The 17,464-nt window shown below is 36.7% G+C and overlaps 1 protein-coding gene across 1 annotated transcript; it reads left to right on the top strand.

Moving 5' to 3' along the window:
- Positions 1-15,332: 15,332 nt before the first annotated feature.
- LOC131077417 (putative lipid-transfer protein DIR1) lies at positions 15,333-15,990 on the top strand. The gene has a single exon (XM_058014912.2). The coding sequence runs from the start codon at positions 15,397-15,399 to the stop codon at positions 15,703-15,705; it is 309 nt and encodes a 102-aa protein (XP_057870895.2). The 5' UTR covers positions 15,333-15,396; the 3' UTR covers positions 15,706-15,990.
- The last annotated feature ends 1,474 nt before the right edge of the window (positions 15,991-17,464 follow it).

The following is a 17,464-nucleotide window of genomic DNA, read 5'->3' as shown; positions in this document are numbered from 1 at the left end:
CACTTTACTTAGCAGTTTGTAGGATACTCATAATACATTGAATAAAAGTGCCCCTATAGATCTTAGGGCAGTAAATATGCATGCATATCTATTCAGTGCCCTCGTATCTATTTTGGAGAATTTGAAGAAGGGATGGGATGACCATTTGTAATCATTGAAGACCATTTTTACATATATCTTCAAAATTTGTAAGTTTTGAGAAAATTTTGATATGCAAGTACTGACATTTGTCATTGACATCAAAAGGGGAGAAAGGGAAGTGGAAAACGGTGTATAGTCTCAAGGAGAGTCTGGAGAAGTTTTTCTTTTTGAAAGTTTGCAATGTATGACATTTTGGTTTGACACTTTGTCATTTTTCACTAAGTGTTGCCATCAATGCCAAAGGGGGAGATTGTTGGCAAGAGACACTGCATAAGTGTAGATAAGTGTATGGGAGTTGTCATTGATGGCAACCCTTCTCAAAGGTTCCATCCAAATTGTATAGATTCATCCTACCAGAAGTTTGAAGTCAAATTTTTCTTAAGTCTGGAAGGTGGAACACAGTATTTGACAGTATGGGAGTAGTTGAATAGAACTTCATTTTGGCTACAACTTTTTCATTGGCATCATAAATATTATTGACAGTATAGGTATATGCTACACGTTTATAGTCTGTCGTGTTATCTTGGCTCTTACCTTGATGGGTTGGACCTCCTTTCTCATATGATGGGAGTGGATTCTTGAACATGGTGTGATCCATGTTGGAAGTTTTCGCATTGTGACCATCGACTTCTATTTCACCTCGATCAACGAGGTCTTCAACAATGTCCTTTAGTCGATGGCAATTATTTGTCTTATGACCCTTTCCTTTGTGAAATTCACAATACTCATTATCCCTCCACCATGGAGGTTTAACCTGAAGCTCATAATTTGATGTTCTAGGCAACGTGATAAGAGTGGAAGATAGAAGTTGTCATAACACCACTTCAAGAGGTTCTCCCAAGGGTGTATATGTTCGATTGGGTTTGTAGCTAGGCTACCTGTTTTTAGGTGCCTCTTGATAACTCAATGATGAACCACTAGTACCAAACCAGTACTGAGAGGGGGGGGTGAATCAGTACTAACACAAATGCAGTACAAAACTAGTTGATAGCAAATACTCCAAATGACTGACAAACAGGGATACTGGTAAAACAGAGTGCAACCAGTAACATCCAGTACAGCTCAATCAGTCATGAACCGGTCACTCAATAAGCTTTCCTCTTAGCTCAATAGTATAGTATCATTATACTCTCATGCATAAATAGGTAAACTTAATCATTAGATCTTCACAATAGTGAGTTCAATATGTTTTATAGACATGCATAAAACATAGAACCTTCATATGCTTAACAAGTAAAACAAAGCATCACAAGATAAAAGCATCACTCATAACACACATATTTTTCATGTGGAAACCCAACTGGGAAAAACCACGGTGGGGATGAATACCCACAAGCTGCTTTTTGAACTCTTTAGAAGTCCACTCTGTTAGGAGCCTTGTTCGGTTAAACACATTACAATTGGTTCTGGTAGGAACCAATCTTGTTAGGGATCACCCAGTTAAGGGTTAAACCCGATAGGATCACCTTGTTAGAGGATTTCAAGAACTCAATAGCTGAAAGGATCTCCTAAGCTCTATAGCTTCTCAGAACTCATTAGCCTCGAGTTACCCGGTTAAGGGATTTGAATCAAGCCAGTTAAGACCACCCGATTTAAGGGATTTTGAATCAAGCCAGTTAAGGCTACCCTGTTAGGGGGTTTTACAACTGTTGAAGTGGTTAGAGATCAATAGGTATTACAATGATCTGTTAACAACACTCAACGCTAATGTAGATCCGTTTAGGCTCCTCTTTACCTTCTGCACATTCACTTTGCAGGTATCACTTCTCTCCTTTGGTCTGGTAAGAATTATGTATCACTTCCCTTGGATACACACTCATAAATTTTGCCAACAACCTCAAAAAGAAACACAACATCAACCTTATAGGAAACATATAGGTCGGTAGCAAAAACCCTAAACCCTAAACCTGTTAGGTTAAGCAATTCAAACGGTTCAATCCTGACCGTTGAATCATACTGCATTAAATGCAACAATCTTGAATCGATCTCAAGACATTCTCCATCATCCATTATCCACTGATTTCATGGTGGCTGATAACCCATCACGCGTTATCATCGTTTGACAGACTTTGCACATTCCTGAGGTAGATAGGAATAGTCTTCTTCATGCAAGATCCTTCACGTGCATAGAGCTTACATGGCAACACGATCTGTCCTCCATCATATTGCTAACTCATCACATGAAGATCATCGATTGAGTCACTTGGGGTGCTCCAATCGGAAACCTCGAAGTGGAAGCTACCTACCAATTGGTAATCATACAATGCTTCCATGTGTCGGTTCCCATAACTACATGCCTGTTCATCTTGAACAAATAGGCCGCTTCACTTTGGCATATAAACCGGTTCATACATATGTCGGTTCCTTTCTCTTTTCACCTATCACATATGCCGATTCTCTTCATAACACATATTGACATCAATGACAACATACAATGTCATTATGTCTTCATGTCGGTTCACATAATGCCAACAATCTCCCCCTTTGGCATTGATGGCAATATACAAAGATATCTTCTCCGCTTCACATCTTCTCCCCCTTTGACAACAATGCCAAAGTGGAGGTACAAGCATCTCTATTCCATCATGCTGCTCCCCCTGAGAAGTAGCATCCTTCAACACATCAATCAACCAAAAATTTGTCTTTCTAGTATCGGACTGATGTGGAACACTTACTTTTAGTTCACCTCCTAAAGGGGCAATACCCCTAATTCACCTCTCAAATGCACAAATGTTGTCTTTTAGAGAGGCTTGGTGAATGTGTCTGCTAACTGCTCCTTACTGGGCACATGCTCTAGTGCAATCTCTTTATTATGAACCTTTTCCCTCAAGAAATGATACTTAAGCTCAAAGTGCTTGGTTCTAGAATGTAAAACCAGATTCTTTGATATATTGAAAGCACTTGTGTTATCACAGAATATACTTACCGGTTCAGATACAGGGATCTTGAAGCCTTCCAGTACATGCTTCATCCAAATTGTCTGAGTGCAGTTCATGAAAGCTGCAACATACTCCACTTCCGCTGTAGACTAAGAGATACAACTCTCCTTTTTACTCATCCATGAGACCAGTCTACCACTGAGAAAGAATGCACCACCGGTTGTGCTCTTTTAGTCATCCACATTACCTGCCCAATCAGCATCTGTGAACACTTTCAGATTGAAATTATTGTTGTATGGGTACCACAATCCATAGTCAACCGTTCCCTTTAGATACCTAAGAATCTGCTTGACTGCAATCAAGTGAGATTCTCTTGGACTCTTTTGGAACCTTGCAGTAATGCCAACTACATGTGCAATATCCGGTCTGCTATGCACTACATAATGCAACTTACTAATCATTGATTTGTATTCCTTCTCATCAACCAGTGTGGAATCATCCTCTTTTGTCAATTTGCAACCGGTCACCATCGGTGTACCAACTGGTTTGCTATCTTCCATGCCAAAAGTCTTCAACACCTCTTTGACATATTTGGACTGAGTGATAAAGATTCCATCTTCCATCTGCTAGATCTGCAGTCCAATGAAGAACTTAATCTCCCCTATGAGTGACATCTCAAACTCTTTCTTCATCTCATCAACAAACTCATGACTCATCTTGTCATCTCCACCAAAGATGATGTCATCAACAAAAACTTCACAGATCAGGATCTGATCTCCTTCAGACTTCAAGTAGATATTGCTATCTTCACTTGTTCTCTCAAATCCAATCTTCACAAGATGGGAATGTAGGTGCTCATACCATGCCCTAGGTGCTTACTTTAGACCATATAATGCTTTATGTAGCCTACATACCATGTCATTGTCTTCAGATAAGGAAAACCCATCTGGTTGCTCAATAAACACCTCCTCTTCAAGTACACCATTTAGGAATGTAGATTTTACATCCATTTGATATACTTTGAAGCATACGAACTCCTTCCAATCTAGCTATAGGAGCAAAGGTTTCTCCATAGGCTTCTCCTTCTTCTTGAGCATATCCTTTGCACACCAATCTGGCTTTATTCCTAATCACTGTGCCATCCTCATTCAGCTTGTTTCTGAACACCCATTTGGTTCCAATGACATTTTTATGCTCAGGTCTGGGTACCAAGGACCAAGTACCATTTTTCTCTATCTGGTCAAGTTCTTCTTCCATTGCCTTGATCCAGTCTTCATCTTTATGAGCCTCTTTGAATGACTTAGGCTCAAATTTAGAGATCATACATGAGTTTTCTCTGATCTTTCCTCTTGTAAGGATTCTTGCATCCTTATCACCTATGATTTGCTTAGGATCCTGATTCAACTTGACATACCGAGGAATGGTCTTAACTAGTTCTTCTTTCTTTTCTTCTTCATCCTCATCTTCATCAATATCAACATTCACTGGTTCAGGAACACTGTTACTGGTACTCGATTGGCTAACAACCGGTTCCCAAAAGGTTGCAACCAGTTCACTTACAGCTTGCTCACTGTCGGTTTCCTCAGTCTTCTCAAAGGATTCATCAACTCTTACATTGATGCTTTCCATAATTCTCTGAGTCCTATTGTTGTAGCACTTGAAAGCTTTACTCTTGGTGGAATATCCTAGAAATATTCCCTCATCACATTTAGCTTCAAATTTTCCCTGATGTTCACCCCTCTTGATGTAACATTTTCTACCAAATACCTTAAAGTAGTTAACCATAGGTGTCTTAGTGGTCCAATACTCATAAGGAGTTTTGTCCTTACCCTTTTTGATGAGTACCCGGTTCATAGTGTAGACTGCAGTGCTCACCGCTTCTCTCCAAAAGGTGTGAGCTACCTTTCCTTGGATCAACATGGTTCTAGCTGCTTCAACCACAGTCCGGTTATTCCTCTCTGCTAGGCCATTCTGCTATGGAGTCCAGGGGGCAGATAGCTGTCTCTTGATGCCAAATTCTTCACAATACTTGTTCTAGTGAATTCCCCTCCTTGATCAGTTCTGAGACACTTGATCCTTTTACCACTTTCCTTCTCCACTAATGCTCTGAAAGCTTTGAATTTCTCAAAGGCTTCAGACTTGTCTTTCAAGAATGTGACCCACATCATTCTTGAGTAGTCATCAGTGAGAATCATGAAGTACCTATCACCCTGCACACTTCTAGTTTTCATAGGACCACATAAATTAGTATGCACAAGATCAAGTAAGTTGTCAGCAGTGAAAGATTTACCTTTAAAGGTTGAGGAAGACATTTTCCCCAATTGACATTCTCTACACAAGGTATTATCCGGTTTGCTCAGCACTAGCAACCCTCTAACTGCCTTGATCTTACTAGCCTTCGCAATGTTATCAAAGTTCACATGGCAGAATCTCCTATGCCATATCCAGCTATCATCAAGCTTAGCCATAAGACATGTACTTATATTTGCATTCAGATGAAATAGGTTACCTTTAGTTTGCATGTCGGTGGCCACCAATTTACCATCTTTTCCTTTGATTGTGCAAACTCCATTCTTGAATTGCAGAGTGAGGCCACTGTCATTTAGCTGGGCAACACTTAGAAGGTTATGTCTGAGACCATCAACCCAGTACACATTGTCAGCACTACTCTTTCCATTCAAAGAGATGGATCCTCTGCCTTTGACCATGCATGGTGCATCATTGCTAAAGTGAACCACACCACCATCATACTCCTCTAAGGATAGAAACTTGCTCCGGTCACCAGTCATATGGTGAGAACAACCACTGTCAATGATCCACTCATTGGAATCATCAAACCGGGAGACAAGAGCCTTCTTGTCTGCCACATCTTCCTTTACAACAACAAACACAATGTCTTCATTCTCTTCATCTTCTGATTCCTCATCTATGACACCTTCATCAACTGCCACAAAATAGTTTCTCTGGTTTCCTCCTTTGAATTTCTTGAACCTTTCTGGTTTATCCTTGTTCCCGCTATTAGGACAATTCATAGCAATATGTCCTATCTGGTTACAAGAGAAACATTTCAAAGGTAGCTTACCTTTGTATTTACCAGTTCCTTTTGAGAATTTCCTGGCAAGAAGTGCTTCAAATTCCATCAGAAAGTCTTTATCATTCATTTCTCTGCTCTGATTAGGTTCCCCACTAGTGCTAGCCTCTTCTCCTTTTCTAGAAGGTATAGCAGAGGCTCTAAAAGCTGATTATGTCTTTTGAACACTGCCATCAAAACTATTCAGTTCATAGGCTGTCAACTTGGCTATGATGGAGTCCAAGGACACCTTAGACTTGTCTATTGATCTCAGCTCTTGAATAGCAGCAACCCTTATTGCATAGACCGGCAACAGGGATCTCAGGACTTTGCTTACCACAGTGGAATCTTTTGTTTTACCACCTGCACTCTTGATTTCTCCAACAACCGTTTTGATTCTTATTCCATACTGCTGAATGGTCTCTCCTTCAACCATCCGCATGTCTTCAAACTTCCCTCTCAGGCTTTCTTCCTTAGCCTATTTTACATGCTCATCACCACCATAGATATTTTCAAGAGCATCCCATACCTCTTTGGGATTTGCCTTGTCCTGAACATCGATAAACTCAATGTCAGATAGACTACTGATGAGGGCTTCCATGACTTGCCCATTTTCTTGTATCTCTCTCTTTTGGTCATCGGTGAGAGTACCGGTAGGAACAATATATACATTTTCAACATAACTCCAGTGTTGAACACCCATGCTTTTGATGAATATCTTCATCCTGTCTTTCCATATACCAAAATTTTCCCTATTAAACTTTGGACCTTCCCTTTTCATCATTTGACTAGGATCTTTTCCTCAAGCGGTTAAAGAGTACTTATAGGAACAACATATACATTTTCAACATAACTCCAGTGTTGAACACCCATGCTTTTGATGAATATCTTCATCCTTTCTTTCCATATACCAAAATTTTCCTTGTTAAACTTTGGACCTTCCCTTTTCATCATTTGACTAGGATCTTTTCCTCAATTGGTTAAGCTTACAACACAGAGGACTTGGAGCGCTTTGATACCAATTGATAACTCAAAGATGAACCACTAGTACCAAACCGGTACTGAGAGGGGGGAGGGTGAATCAGTACTAACACAAATGTAGTCCAAAATCGGTTGACAACAAATACTCCAAATGACTGACAAACAAGAATACTGGTAAAATAGAGTGCAACCGGTAATATCCAATACAGCTCAATCAGTCATGAACCGGTCACTCAATAAGCTTTCCTCTTATCTCAATACTATAGTATCATTATACTCTCATGCATAAACAGGTAAACTTAATCATCAAATCTTCACAACAGTGAGTTCAATATGTTTTATAGACAGGCATAAAATATAGAACCTTCATATGCTTAAGAGGTAAAACAAAGCGTCACAAGATAAAAGCATCACTCATAACACACATATTTCTCACGTGGAAACCCAACTGGGAAAAACCGCGGTGGGGATGAATACCCACAAGCTTCTTTTTGAACTCTTTAGAAGTCCGCTCTGTTAGGAGCCTTGTCCAGTTAAAGACATTACAATTGGTTCTGGTAGGAACCGATCCTATTAGGGATCACCTGGTTAAGGGTTAAACCCGGTAGGGTCACCTTGTTAGAGGATTTCAAGAACTCAATAGCTGAAAGGATCTCCTAAGCTCTATAGCTTCTCAGAACTCATTAGCCTCGAGTTAAATGGTTAAGGGATTTGAATCAAGCCAGTTAAGACCACCTAATTTAAGGGATTTTGAATCAAGCCAGTTAAGGCTACCCTATTAGGGGATTTTACAACTATTGAAGTGGTTAGAGATCAACAGGTATTACAATGATCTGTTAACAGCACTCAATGCTAATGCAGATCTGTTTAGGCTCCTCTTTACCTTCTGCACATTCACTTTGTAGGTATCACTTCTCTCCTTTGGTCTGGCAAGAATTATGTATCACTTCCCTTGGATACACACTCATAACTTTTTCCAACAACCTCAGAAAGAAACACAACATCGACCTTATAGGAAACATACAGGTCGGTAGCAAAAACCCTAAACCCTAAACCTGTTAGGTTAAGCAATTCAAACGGTTCGATCCTGACCGTTGAATCATACTACATTAAATGCAACAATCTTGAATCAATCTCAAGACATTCTCCATTGTCCATTATCCACCGATTTCATGGCGGCTGATAACCCATCACGCGTTATCACTGTTTGACAGACTTCACACATTCCCGAGGTAGATAAGAATAGTCTTCTTCATGCAAGATCCTTCACACGCACAGAGCTTACGTGGCGACATGATCTGTCCTCCATCATACTGCTAACTCATCACACGAAGATCACCGATTGAGTCACTTGAGGTGCTCCAACTGGAAACCCTGAAGTGGAAGCTACCTACCAACTAGTAGTCATACAATGCTTCCATGTGTCAGTTCCCATAACTACATGTCGGTTCATCTTGAACAAATATGCCGCTTCACTTTTGCATATAAACTGGTTCATACATATGCTGGTTCCTTTCTCTTTTCACCTATCACATATGTCGGTTCTCTTCATAACACATATTGACATCAATGACAACATACAATGTCATTATGTCTTCATGTTGGTTCACATAATGCCAACACCTCTTGATGTGTGTTGGAAGGTTGATTGTTTGGGGGATGGCCTTGATTGATATTGTGGTTGTTACGATTATCTTTTTGTCCCACAATTTTGACCATGGGTTGGGTGATTTTGATAGTTCTTGCATTTACCATGCCATCATTAACAATGTTTTTATTTCTGGACCAAAATTTGGGTTTATCACTATTGTAGGTTGGTCGTGGACCATCCTTGTTGTCCTTGTAAATTTTAACAAGTCCCTTCTTGATAAGGGATTTCTCGATTTTAAGTCCTTGGGCTATCACGTCCTTGAAAGAATTTGAATATTTGACTTTTAAGTAAAATTCCATCTCTTCATTTAAGTTTGAAATGAAGATTTCAACTGATTGTTCCTCAGGAATGTGGAAGGAACATCTGCTAGACAAGTGTCTCCATCTTTGTAAGAATGTTGAGAATAACTCTCCATTATTTTGTTTGGTGTTGCATAAATCAACCATGGAGACATCACGTTCTATGTTATGTGAATGATGAGTGATAAATTTTTGTACGAGGTCCTCAAATGTCCTTATTCCTCCAAGAAAGCGTGAAAACCATTGCATGGTCGATCCACCTAAACTTTGAGGGAAAAGGTGCATTAAATATGTTTCCTCATATGCCACCTCTAAGCATGCGGAGTAAAATTCTCTCACATGGTCCATTGGATCTCCTTTCCCTTTGTATTTATCAAATTTTGGTGTTTCAAAATTGCGTGGGAAAGGAGGCATGATCATGTTCCTATCAAATAGATACGGACAAATATCTTCGAGAGTGTATTGTTTTTGTGACCTTCCTAAATTGACTTGTTGTTCAAGATCTTTTATTTGTTGTCTCAGCGTATCCATTTATGTGGGAGGAGGTGGATGGTTCCTTTGGTAATAGGTGTCATCATAATTGTGGGTATTTTGATCTCTTCTCTTATTGTGGTGACTATTTTGGGCTTGTTCCGGTGTTTCTCGAATTTATGATAAGTCAAAATTTAAAGGGGATTTTTCACCCTCTCGAGAAAGTCTTAGGAAATGAGCATCAACATTCCCTCTAAGAATCTCATCAAATTTTCTATTAAATCATGGGTTATGTGTTGCTCACTCAATTTCCTCTTGTGTGGGAGAATCTTTGCCTTCTTCCCCTGAAATTTCATCATGATGAAAGGGGTTGTTGAGTTCTTCATCCTCTTATGATTCTATGTGCATTTCACTTTGTTTGCGTCTCTGATACTGAGCTCTAGTCTCAACCATGTTAAAGTGTGTTTTGAGACTGGGATGAATGAAAAAGTGGATGGGTGATCCCTTCTTATAGTTCCAAGATTTTATGATGATGATGATTGTTTGTGGATGTTTGATCTCCAACACTAAATGTTGGGTATCAACAAAGTCCTCGTTAGAATTGCTTGTTTGATGTTTTAACAATTGTGAGATGAGGTGTAGCAAGGTTTGTGTTGTTACAAACACAATCTACCTAGTAATGAGAGGATGCACTCATGAACTAGTTTTAACCTATCTATGATGCTTAGTAATGTCCCTTAGGATGATTGATCCTAGATGTAGAGACACACTAGAAAGTAATTTTGTTGGTATGATAAGCAATATCCGAAAGAACTAAGGACAAGACCTCTTTGTGTTGAGAGTTGAATGGATTTTTGATGTTTGGGTTGTGAACTTTGAAATGAATAATGTAAACCTTGGAATTTATACTAAGGGACTATGAATTTGATGATTGATTTTGGAAATGATTTTGAAGTGAGAAAGATGGAAGAAAATGATTATGATGTTTTTATTTTGGAAAGATTAGAAGTGAATGACTTCTTGAGGGATTTGAAAATATGACGCATTTGCAAAATTTGTTGTGATTTGTTTTGATCAGTTGTTGGGGTGTAACTTGTTTCAAATGTTTGATTCCTTTGACAAGAAAACACATCAAGCACACAAGCACATATTCTTGCCCTTTCAAAAATGGCACAAAAGGTGTGGGTCTAAATCAACCCATTCATGAACTTTTTGACCCTGATAATGCGTGTATGTTCATAGACCTAAATTCGGCCCAAATTTGCATTGGTATGAAACAAGACAAAGACAACTCAAACACTTTTTATCCCTAAGGAAATGGCCAGTTGCAATATTTTCAGCCCACAACTGGATATTTCTTCGACTTTGGTACTACATACCTTATGTATCCCATCGTGGCAGGTAAGGATGTGATATACTAAGTCTTGCGCGAGCATAACAAATAGGTGATCCCTATGATGGGGGAGCCATCACTTTCATCAAGCTACAAGTAGCTTTTCAAAAAGCTTGGTTTCTACTAAAGGAAATATGTATGGTGAGTATCTTTTAGAGAAAAACCTTCTATGCTCTTGCACTAAACTTTTCACAAATATCCTCAATCAATAGAACGTGTGGGATTCTAAAATAAGAGGTGCTTAGTAATGTTTGATGTCTTTAGATGTAAGTTTATTCTGCAGTGACTCACTTAAGAGCCTAGTAACTCACGATGGGGCCCATATATCCTTTTGACAAGTTAGACTATAGGAACAGATACACCTAAGGCTACAGCTTTTAGCTCTCACCTAATTTCTATAGCAGCTCGAAGGATTTACTGCTCAAGGTCGTCCCAAGGATGATGTGTCCCTTGGCAGGCCTCTCTTAAAAATAGAAAATTTTGAGTGTTACTAACACTTTTCTCTTGCACCTAGGACCATGAGAGCCAAGCGAGAGGATAGTGTGTGTTAGAATTGGGACCACTCTACAAATTTGCACAAGCGTTCCAAACACAAAAGAGACTTGTTGTTTTTAGTCCTTCATAGCAAAATGTGAATTTGTAATTGTCAAGCACGTATGAAAATTCGTTTTATGCCAACATCGCAAAATGTGTTTGTTCTTTTTAACCAAGATTGTAGAAAATGACAATGTGATTGGTCGTTGTTAGATCAAGCTAGTAGAAAAATGAAAATGTGATTGTTTGTTTTAACCGGTATTGCAAGATGTGAATGTTCTTTTTACCAAGATTGCACAATGTGAATGACTACCCTAGGATTGATCCATTTGCACCATTAAAACGTGTTAACAAAAAATGAGATTGCAAAATTGAAAGTCTTTCCAAAACCAGCAAGTAATGTGTTAGAAAAATGCTCCTTGATGTCCTACACAAGATGTAAGCCCAAAATTAAATTACAAAGTCAAAATTAGATTTAAATAACCAAAAAATTTAATCTAATCACACACACAAAAAAAAAAAATCACACTTAAGTAACAAACAAGATTAAATCTAAATTAATGAACTAATTTAAATCTAATTTAAAAATTAAGTTAAAAACTAATTTAAAATCTAAATTAAAACTAAATAAAAAATTAATCTTGAAAATCTATTCTAAAAGACAAACAAAAAAATATTTCCTTAAAAATTAATCTAAAAACAATTTTAAAAAAAACTAATAAAAAATTTCTAAAAAACTAATTAAAAAAAATCCATTTAAAAAAAAAACTAATCTAAAAACAACTTTTAAGAAAATAAAAAGGCTAATGAAGAAAAAGAAAACTTTAAACAGCTAATTAAAAGGTTTAAATTAAAAAAAAAAAAGAAAAGCTAAGTAAAAGCAAAACTTTTACTCCTTTAGGCCTCCACGTGGGCTTTGAAATATGGCTTCTTTTTAAAAAAAAAAACCTTTCAAGTAAATGCTATGTGCCACGATGGGAGCTTTTTAGAACTTTGCATGAACATTGATCAAAGCGTGAACAAAGTGCAAATGCAACCATCAGGTGCAAAGCCCAATTTGACCGCCTTGCCAGTAGTCTCGCTCTGGAAAAAGGGTTAGAGCTTTCAGGCAGATGCAAGTGACAACGAATTCAATGGCACAATTCTATCAAAGCATAAAAGATTGTGATTTCTATCAAAAATATTGTAGTGAATGCTTTTGAAAAGATGAATGCAATTTGTCGAAGCTTATACAGTGTACATGAGCTATTTGATCGACTATGATAGTATTGCTATACTCGCACCATGACAAACCAAAACCATTTCAAGCATGATATCAAGAAAATATGAAAAGCATAAATGAGAAACATGAACATAAAGAAAGACTTCACTCATGATGCTCCCTATGTCATTTTGGTCTTCCTTGTCCTCCTCGTCTCCATGAACCGCATTGCTTTGAGGTTGTCAAATGAAGAGTGAGAGATTGAGTAGGGTTAAGTGTGGAATGCTCTCAACTAGCATAACAACATAGATGTGTGTGTAGATATGATAGATCAAAATGGGCATTATGATTGTGCTATGATAAGAAGTAGATAAAAAGATAGCATGAGGATACATAAAAAGTGGATCCTTGATTGATGGATAGAGGCTTCAATTTATAGAGTTGGGAGCCTAGAAATGGATGGTCAAGATTAAAAGGGGGATCAAGGGCTTAGATTGAAAGGGAATGTGGTCCTAGGTTGAAAGGCTTAGACTTGTGACAAATGTCACAAAGGGGAGAGGGTGAGGATCGATGTGGTCCCACAAGGGTGGTCCCAAATTTGTAAGCTTAGCCTTGTGACAAGTGTCACAATGGGGAGTGGGATGAAAAGTCACTGTGGTCCCACCTTGGGAGAAGGGGGATATGTGCTCACACATGTGTGAGCAACCTAGCAAGAAACAAAATGGATTAATTAGGATAATGAGGGGATTAGATAATAGGTTTGTAGGAATCACTAAGTTAGCCTAATTAATTATGAATTAATTTAGCTAGTTAGGATTAGGGAGAAAAATGGAATATTCCATAAAGATAAGTTTGATTTATTGAAATAAATCAATATTTGGAAGAAGTGCAAAGGGGATATTAATTAAATATAATTTAATTAATTTAAAGGTAATGGTAGGCTAATATGATTAATTAAATTAACCATGCGATAAAGACATAATTAATTAAATATTAATTTAGTGAATTTTATGTGTCTATGGGATGTATAAGTGCTTTTAAATCATTTTTTTTTGTAATATGATACATTTGTCATAGATCATCTAGTTTTTTTTGTTCTAATCATCAATGTATGCGATGACAATCAAAAGTAGTTTTGAGCCAAATGTAAATGTGAGTTGTGACCTTGGTTGATAGGGTAGAAATAATAAGGGGATATAAAAATGTAAACAAAAAATGGTGCATAAGATACTTGATAAAGATAGGGAGGTATCTTAATTATACTAGTGTATGCAAATAGGTATCAATGACATAAATTTGAGGGGCAAAAAAATTTATAAGGTGTTTATTAGTACCTTACAAATAGACATGTTATGTTATTGGCTTATTAAGTGAACCCATGAGGCTCACATGTGTAATTGTGGATCTACCTAGTGCAACTACAAAATTGATCCCACATTCACAAACTTGAGCCTTCTAAGAAAATCTAATATATGTGACAATCCTTGATCTTGGAAACTCTATCTCTAAAATTAGATAAAAACTTGGTAGCATGGTAAAGAATCAAAATGTGATAGGAATACAATCTTCCTTGTGTTACAAATTGTAAGAATTTAATATTAACAACTTTGAACAATGATAGACTTACAAAGTGATGTCCATTGCATAGATTCACTAGATATTTAAATAAATTAGATTCATGAGGTGTGAGAATGAAGCATTTTGTGCTTTAAGCCGACAGGCAATGGTTGGATGGAGGGAAAAGAGCAGTCCAAAAAAATTAAATTTGAAATTTGAATGTTTAGGAATCACTTCTACAACTACACATCTACCCAAGTTCATTTGTACAATTACAAACTAACCATAGATGGAAACAAATGAATATGAAGATTGAAACTAATTATTAAAAATAAATAAAAATAGAAAGAAGTGAGATTTGGATCATATGTCATCTTTTAATAGAAATATATCACTTAAACACAAATCATTGTATAAAAGATACTTCAATCAAAATAAAACCAAAATAATAAAATATTTAAATATATAATTCTCACTATTATAATATTTTATAACTTCTTAAAATATTAATATATAAAAATCAATTTCATTTTCTCTCTTGATATGAAAGAGAACATTACTTTTACGTATCTTTCTTTTATTTATAATATTTTATAACTTCTTAAAATATTAATATATAAAAATCAATTTCATTTTCTCTTGATATGAAAGAGAGCATTACTTTTACGTATCTTTCTTTTATTTAAGATAAGCTTTTGCTCTCCTTGAAACTGAGCTCAAGAGCCCCTCCCGTGATATAAAGTTAAACATCAAGGATTCTCCTTGAAAACATGCTTTTTGCCTTGTTCAAAGATCATAAGACCCCATTCCCATGACATAAAGTTAAATATAGAAGATAATTTGGTGTCCTTTCAGACCCGTGACCTTCCATAAACCAGATTACAGTGCCATATATTATACTTTCATTGTGCTCTACTTACCTTTCTGGAACTAAGTAGGTCCTCTGACAACTGTTGGATTGATACCACACAACCACATTTCAAAGCTTTATATGATTCCAACTATTGTCTTTTATTAGACAAATCAACAAAAGCTATGCGTTGTACGTCAAAGGTGGCAGGATCACGGGCTGCAAGATGCCAAAGGAAACTCACAGGCTAATGTAGGGTTCATCATATCCATATCCCATTCTTTTATATAAGCTCACTCAAATTGCTCTGCAAGAGTATCCCAGGCATATTATAAACATATCTGTACTGCTGTAATACATTTGATAAGGATGAAAGGAGTTCAGAAATCTGTGTTCTTGATTGTATTGGTGCTTGCTAGTGTTACAGTAGTGGTGAGGAGTGCTTTTATGATATGTGATATAAATGCTGATGACTTGAAGCCTTGCCAGTCTGCAGTAACACAGCCGCCTGAAAAGCCTAAAGATAGCTGTTGCAATGTCCTCAAAACTGCCAATCTTACATGTTTCTGTGAATTTGGGCGTAATAATCCCACTCTGCTCAGCCTCATGGGTATTGATCCAGATTTGGCCAGAGCTCTGCCTGCAAAATGCGAGTTAAATGGTCCTGCTGATTGTTAAGGAGAACATCTGGGTAATAAGGCCTTCTGAGGCCAAGTGATTGCAAAATATCTGTGTGCTATTAATGTGTAAGAAAATATTTTAGAACCTCCATAGGTACTTTTAAGCTTGGACTCATAAGTATATGAGTCATTTGGTTTCATTTCAAAGTGGGTTTCAAAGTGAGCCCATCGGTCAGTGTATTTGCTTTGATTACAGTGTGGATTTTACTTTGTCTTGTAGAGATCTATTGAAATATCAAATGGCTTTGAGAGTTAAAACCCATTTAACTGTCAAGCTTTGTTATGGGCATGTTGTATTGAAACTTGGTTTCAAGTTTTTTACTGTAAATCTTCTTAATGCTTTCACATCTGTTATATCCAGTTCACAGTTCTTGTTTGAGATGTGTATATTTTATGCAAAAAATTCTGCACACGGGAAGCTTATCTTGCTTCTTGTTTGTCTAATTAAAACTTTTTCTTTCCATAAAAGTCTAGATAAATTTGCTTTCTTGGCTGAACTTTGGCATTTATCAATCAGACTTGCCCTGAGCTACGGTAAATCTCAAATTATCCAAATAACAAAATATGGTGTGCTGCACAGAAATGAATATTTCAAGAAAATTTAAGTAATAGAGGGATTTTAAAGATAAGCTCCTCATTTCAGACTTGCCCCTACCGTTTTCCTTGTTTTTCTCAGAAATGAGGAGCTTACTGAAATTCCTTAGCATCTTCAAAGGGCTACGTGGAAGATATTTATGTACATGCACATTAAAGACCACGAACAAGCCACCTATAGATTCAATTTGACTGCCATAAGTTTTTTTTTTAACACTTTTTTATCATGGCTGCCAGTGAAAAAGTTAAAATGTTTGTAGGATAACACGTGATGACAAAACTCTTAAATGGCATTCTTCATTTTTGTCTTTTATTAAAAAAAAATGTCATTGCTCATATGGTATGACCATATTTTGAGAGACTCAAAGGGGCCTTGGTAAGTGATGACCTTACTGGGAAACACACAACAATTGACATGATAATGAGCATGGCTATTTGGAATTATGATAAGGCTACAGATATATTATTTTGTTGTAATATTTTATAGCAAATATAGAGATGAAAGTATATTGTTTATTATTTATGTTTGTGTTTTAAAATTGGTTTAATTTTTATTTTAAGTGAATATTTAATCTGATTATTTGTAATTATTTTTTGTATCTAATCTGTTTTCAATATCACTTTTTACTTTTTGATATCAAACCTTCATAAATTATTTTGGTCTAAATCGCATGTCTATTTTGGACAATAGTGTGTTCCTGTTTTTTTACTAAAATATGCACGTATTCTTCCATTAGGGGAAGCATACCAATACTTAACTTGCAACTCAATTGTTTTATTGTTCACATGATTGTTATGCACACAAGAGTCCAAAAAATACACATTTCAAAGTGTCGCCTAATACCTAATTAAAGATGCTTCAATAACAATGTACTTAAAATTGCCAATACTTATGTACAATTGTCCCAATAGTCATGTACAATGGATCAATATCTAATTAAAGATGCCCCAATAACCGTGTACTTATGTACAAATGCCCCAATAGTCATGCACAAATGAACCAATTATGATCCATAAATGCTAAAAGCTGACTGCTACTGATAAATATGAAATTTATTCATTGTGACACATCCCACATCAACCACATCCATGCTGGAGCGTGTATATGGAAAAGAAAAAAAATAAAGGAGTCGATATATTGAGTGCAAAGGTGTGGACATTCA

The sequence above is a fragment of the Cryptomeria japonica genome, chromosome 7 (genome assembly GCF_030272615.1).
Source record: "Cryptomeria japonica chromosome 7, Sugi_1.0, whole genome shotgun sequence".
Taxonomy (NCBI): Eukaryota; Viridiplantae; Streptophyta; class Pinopsida; order Cupressales; family Cupressaceae; genus Cryptomeria; species Cryptomeria japonica.
This window is presented reverse-complemented; position numbering and strand designations above follow the sequence as displayed.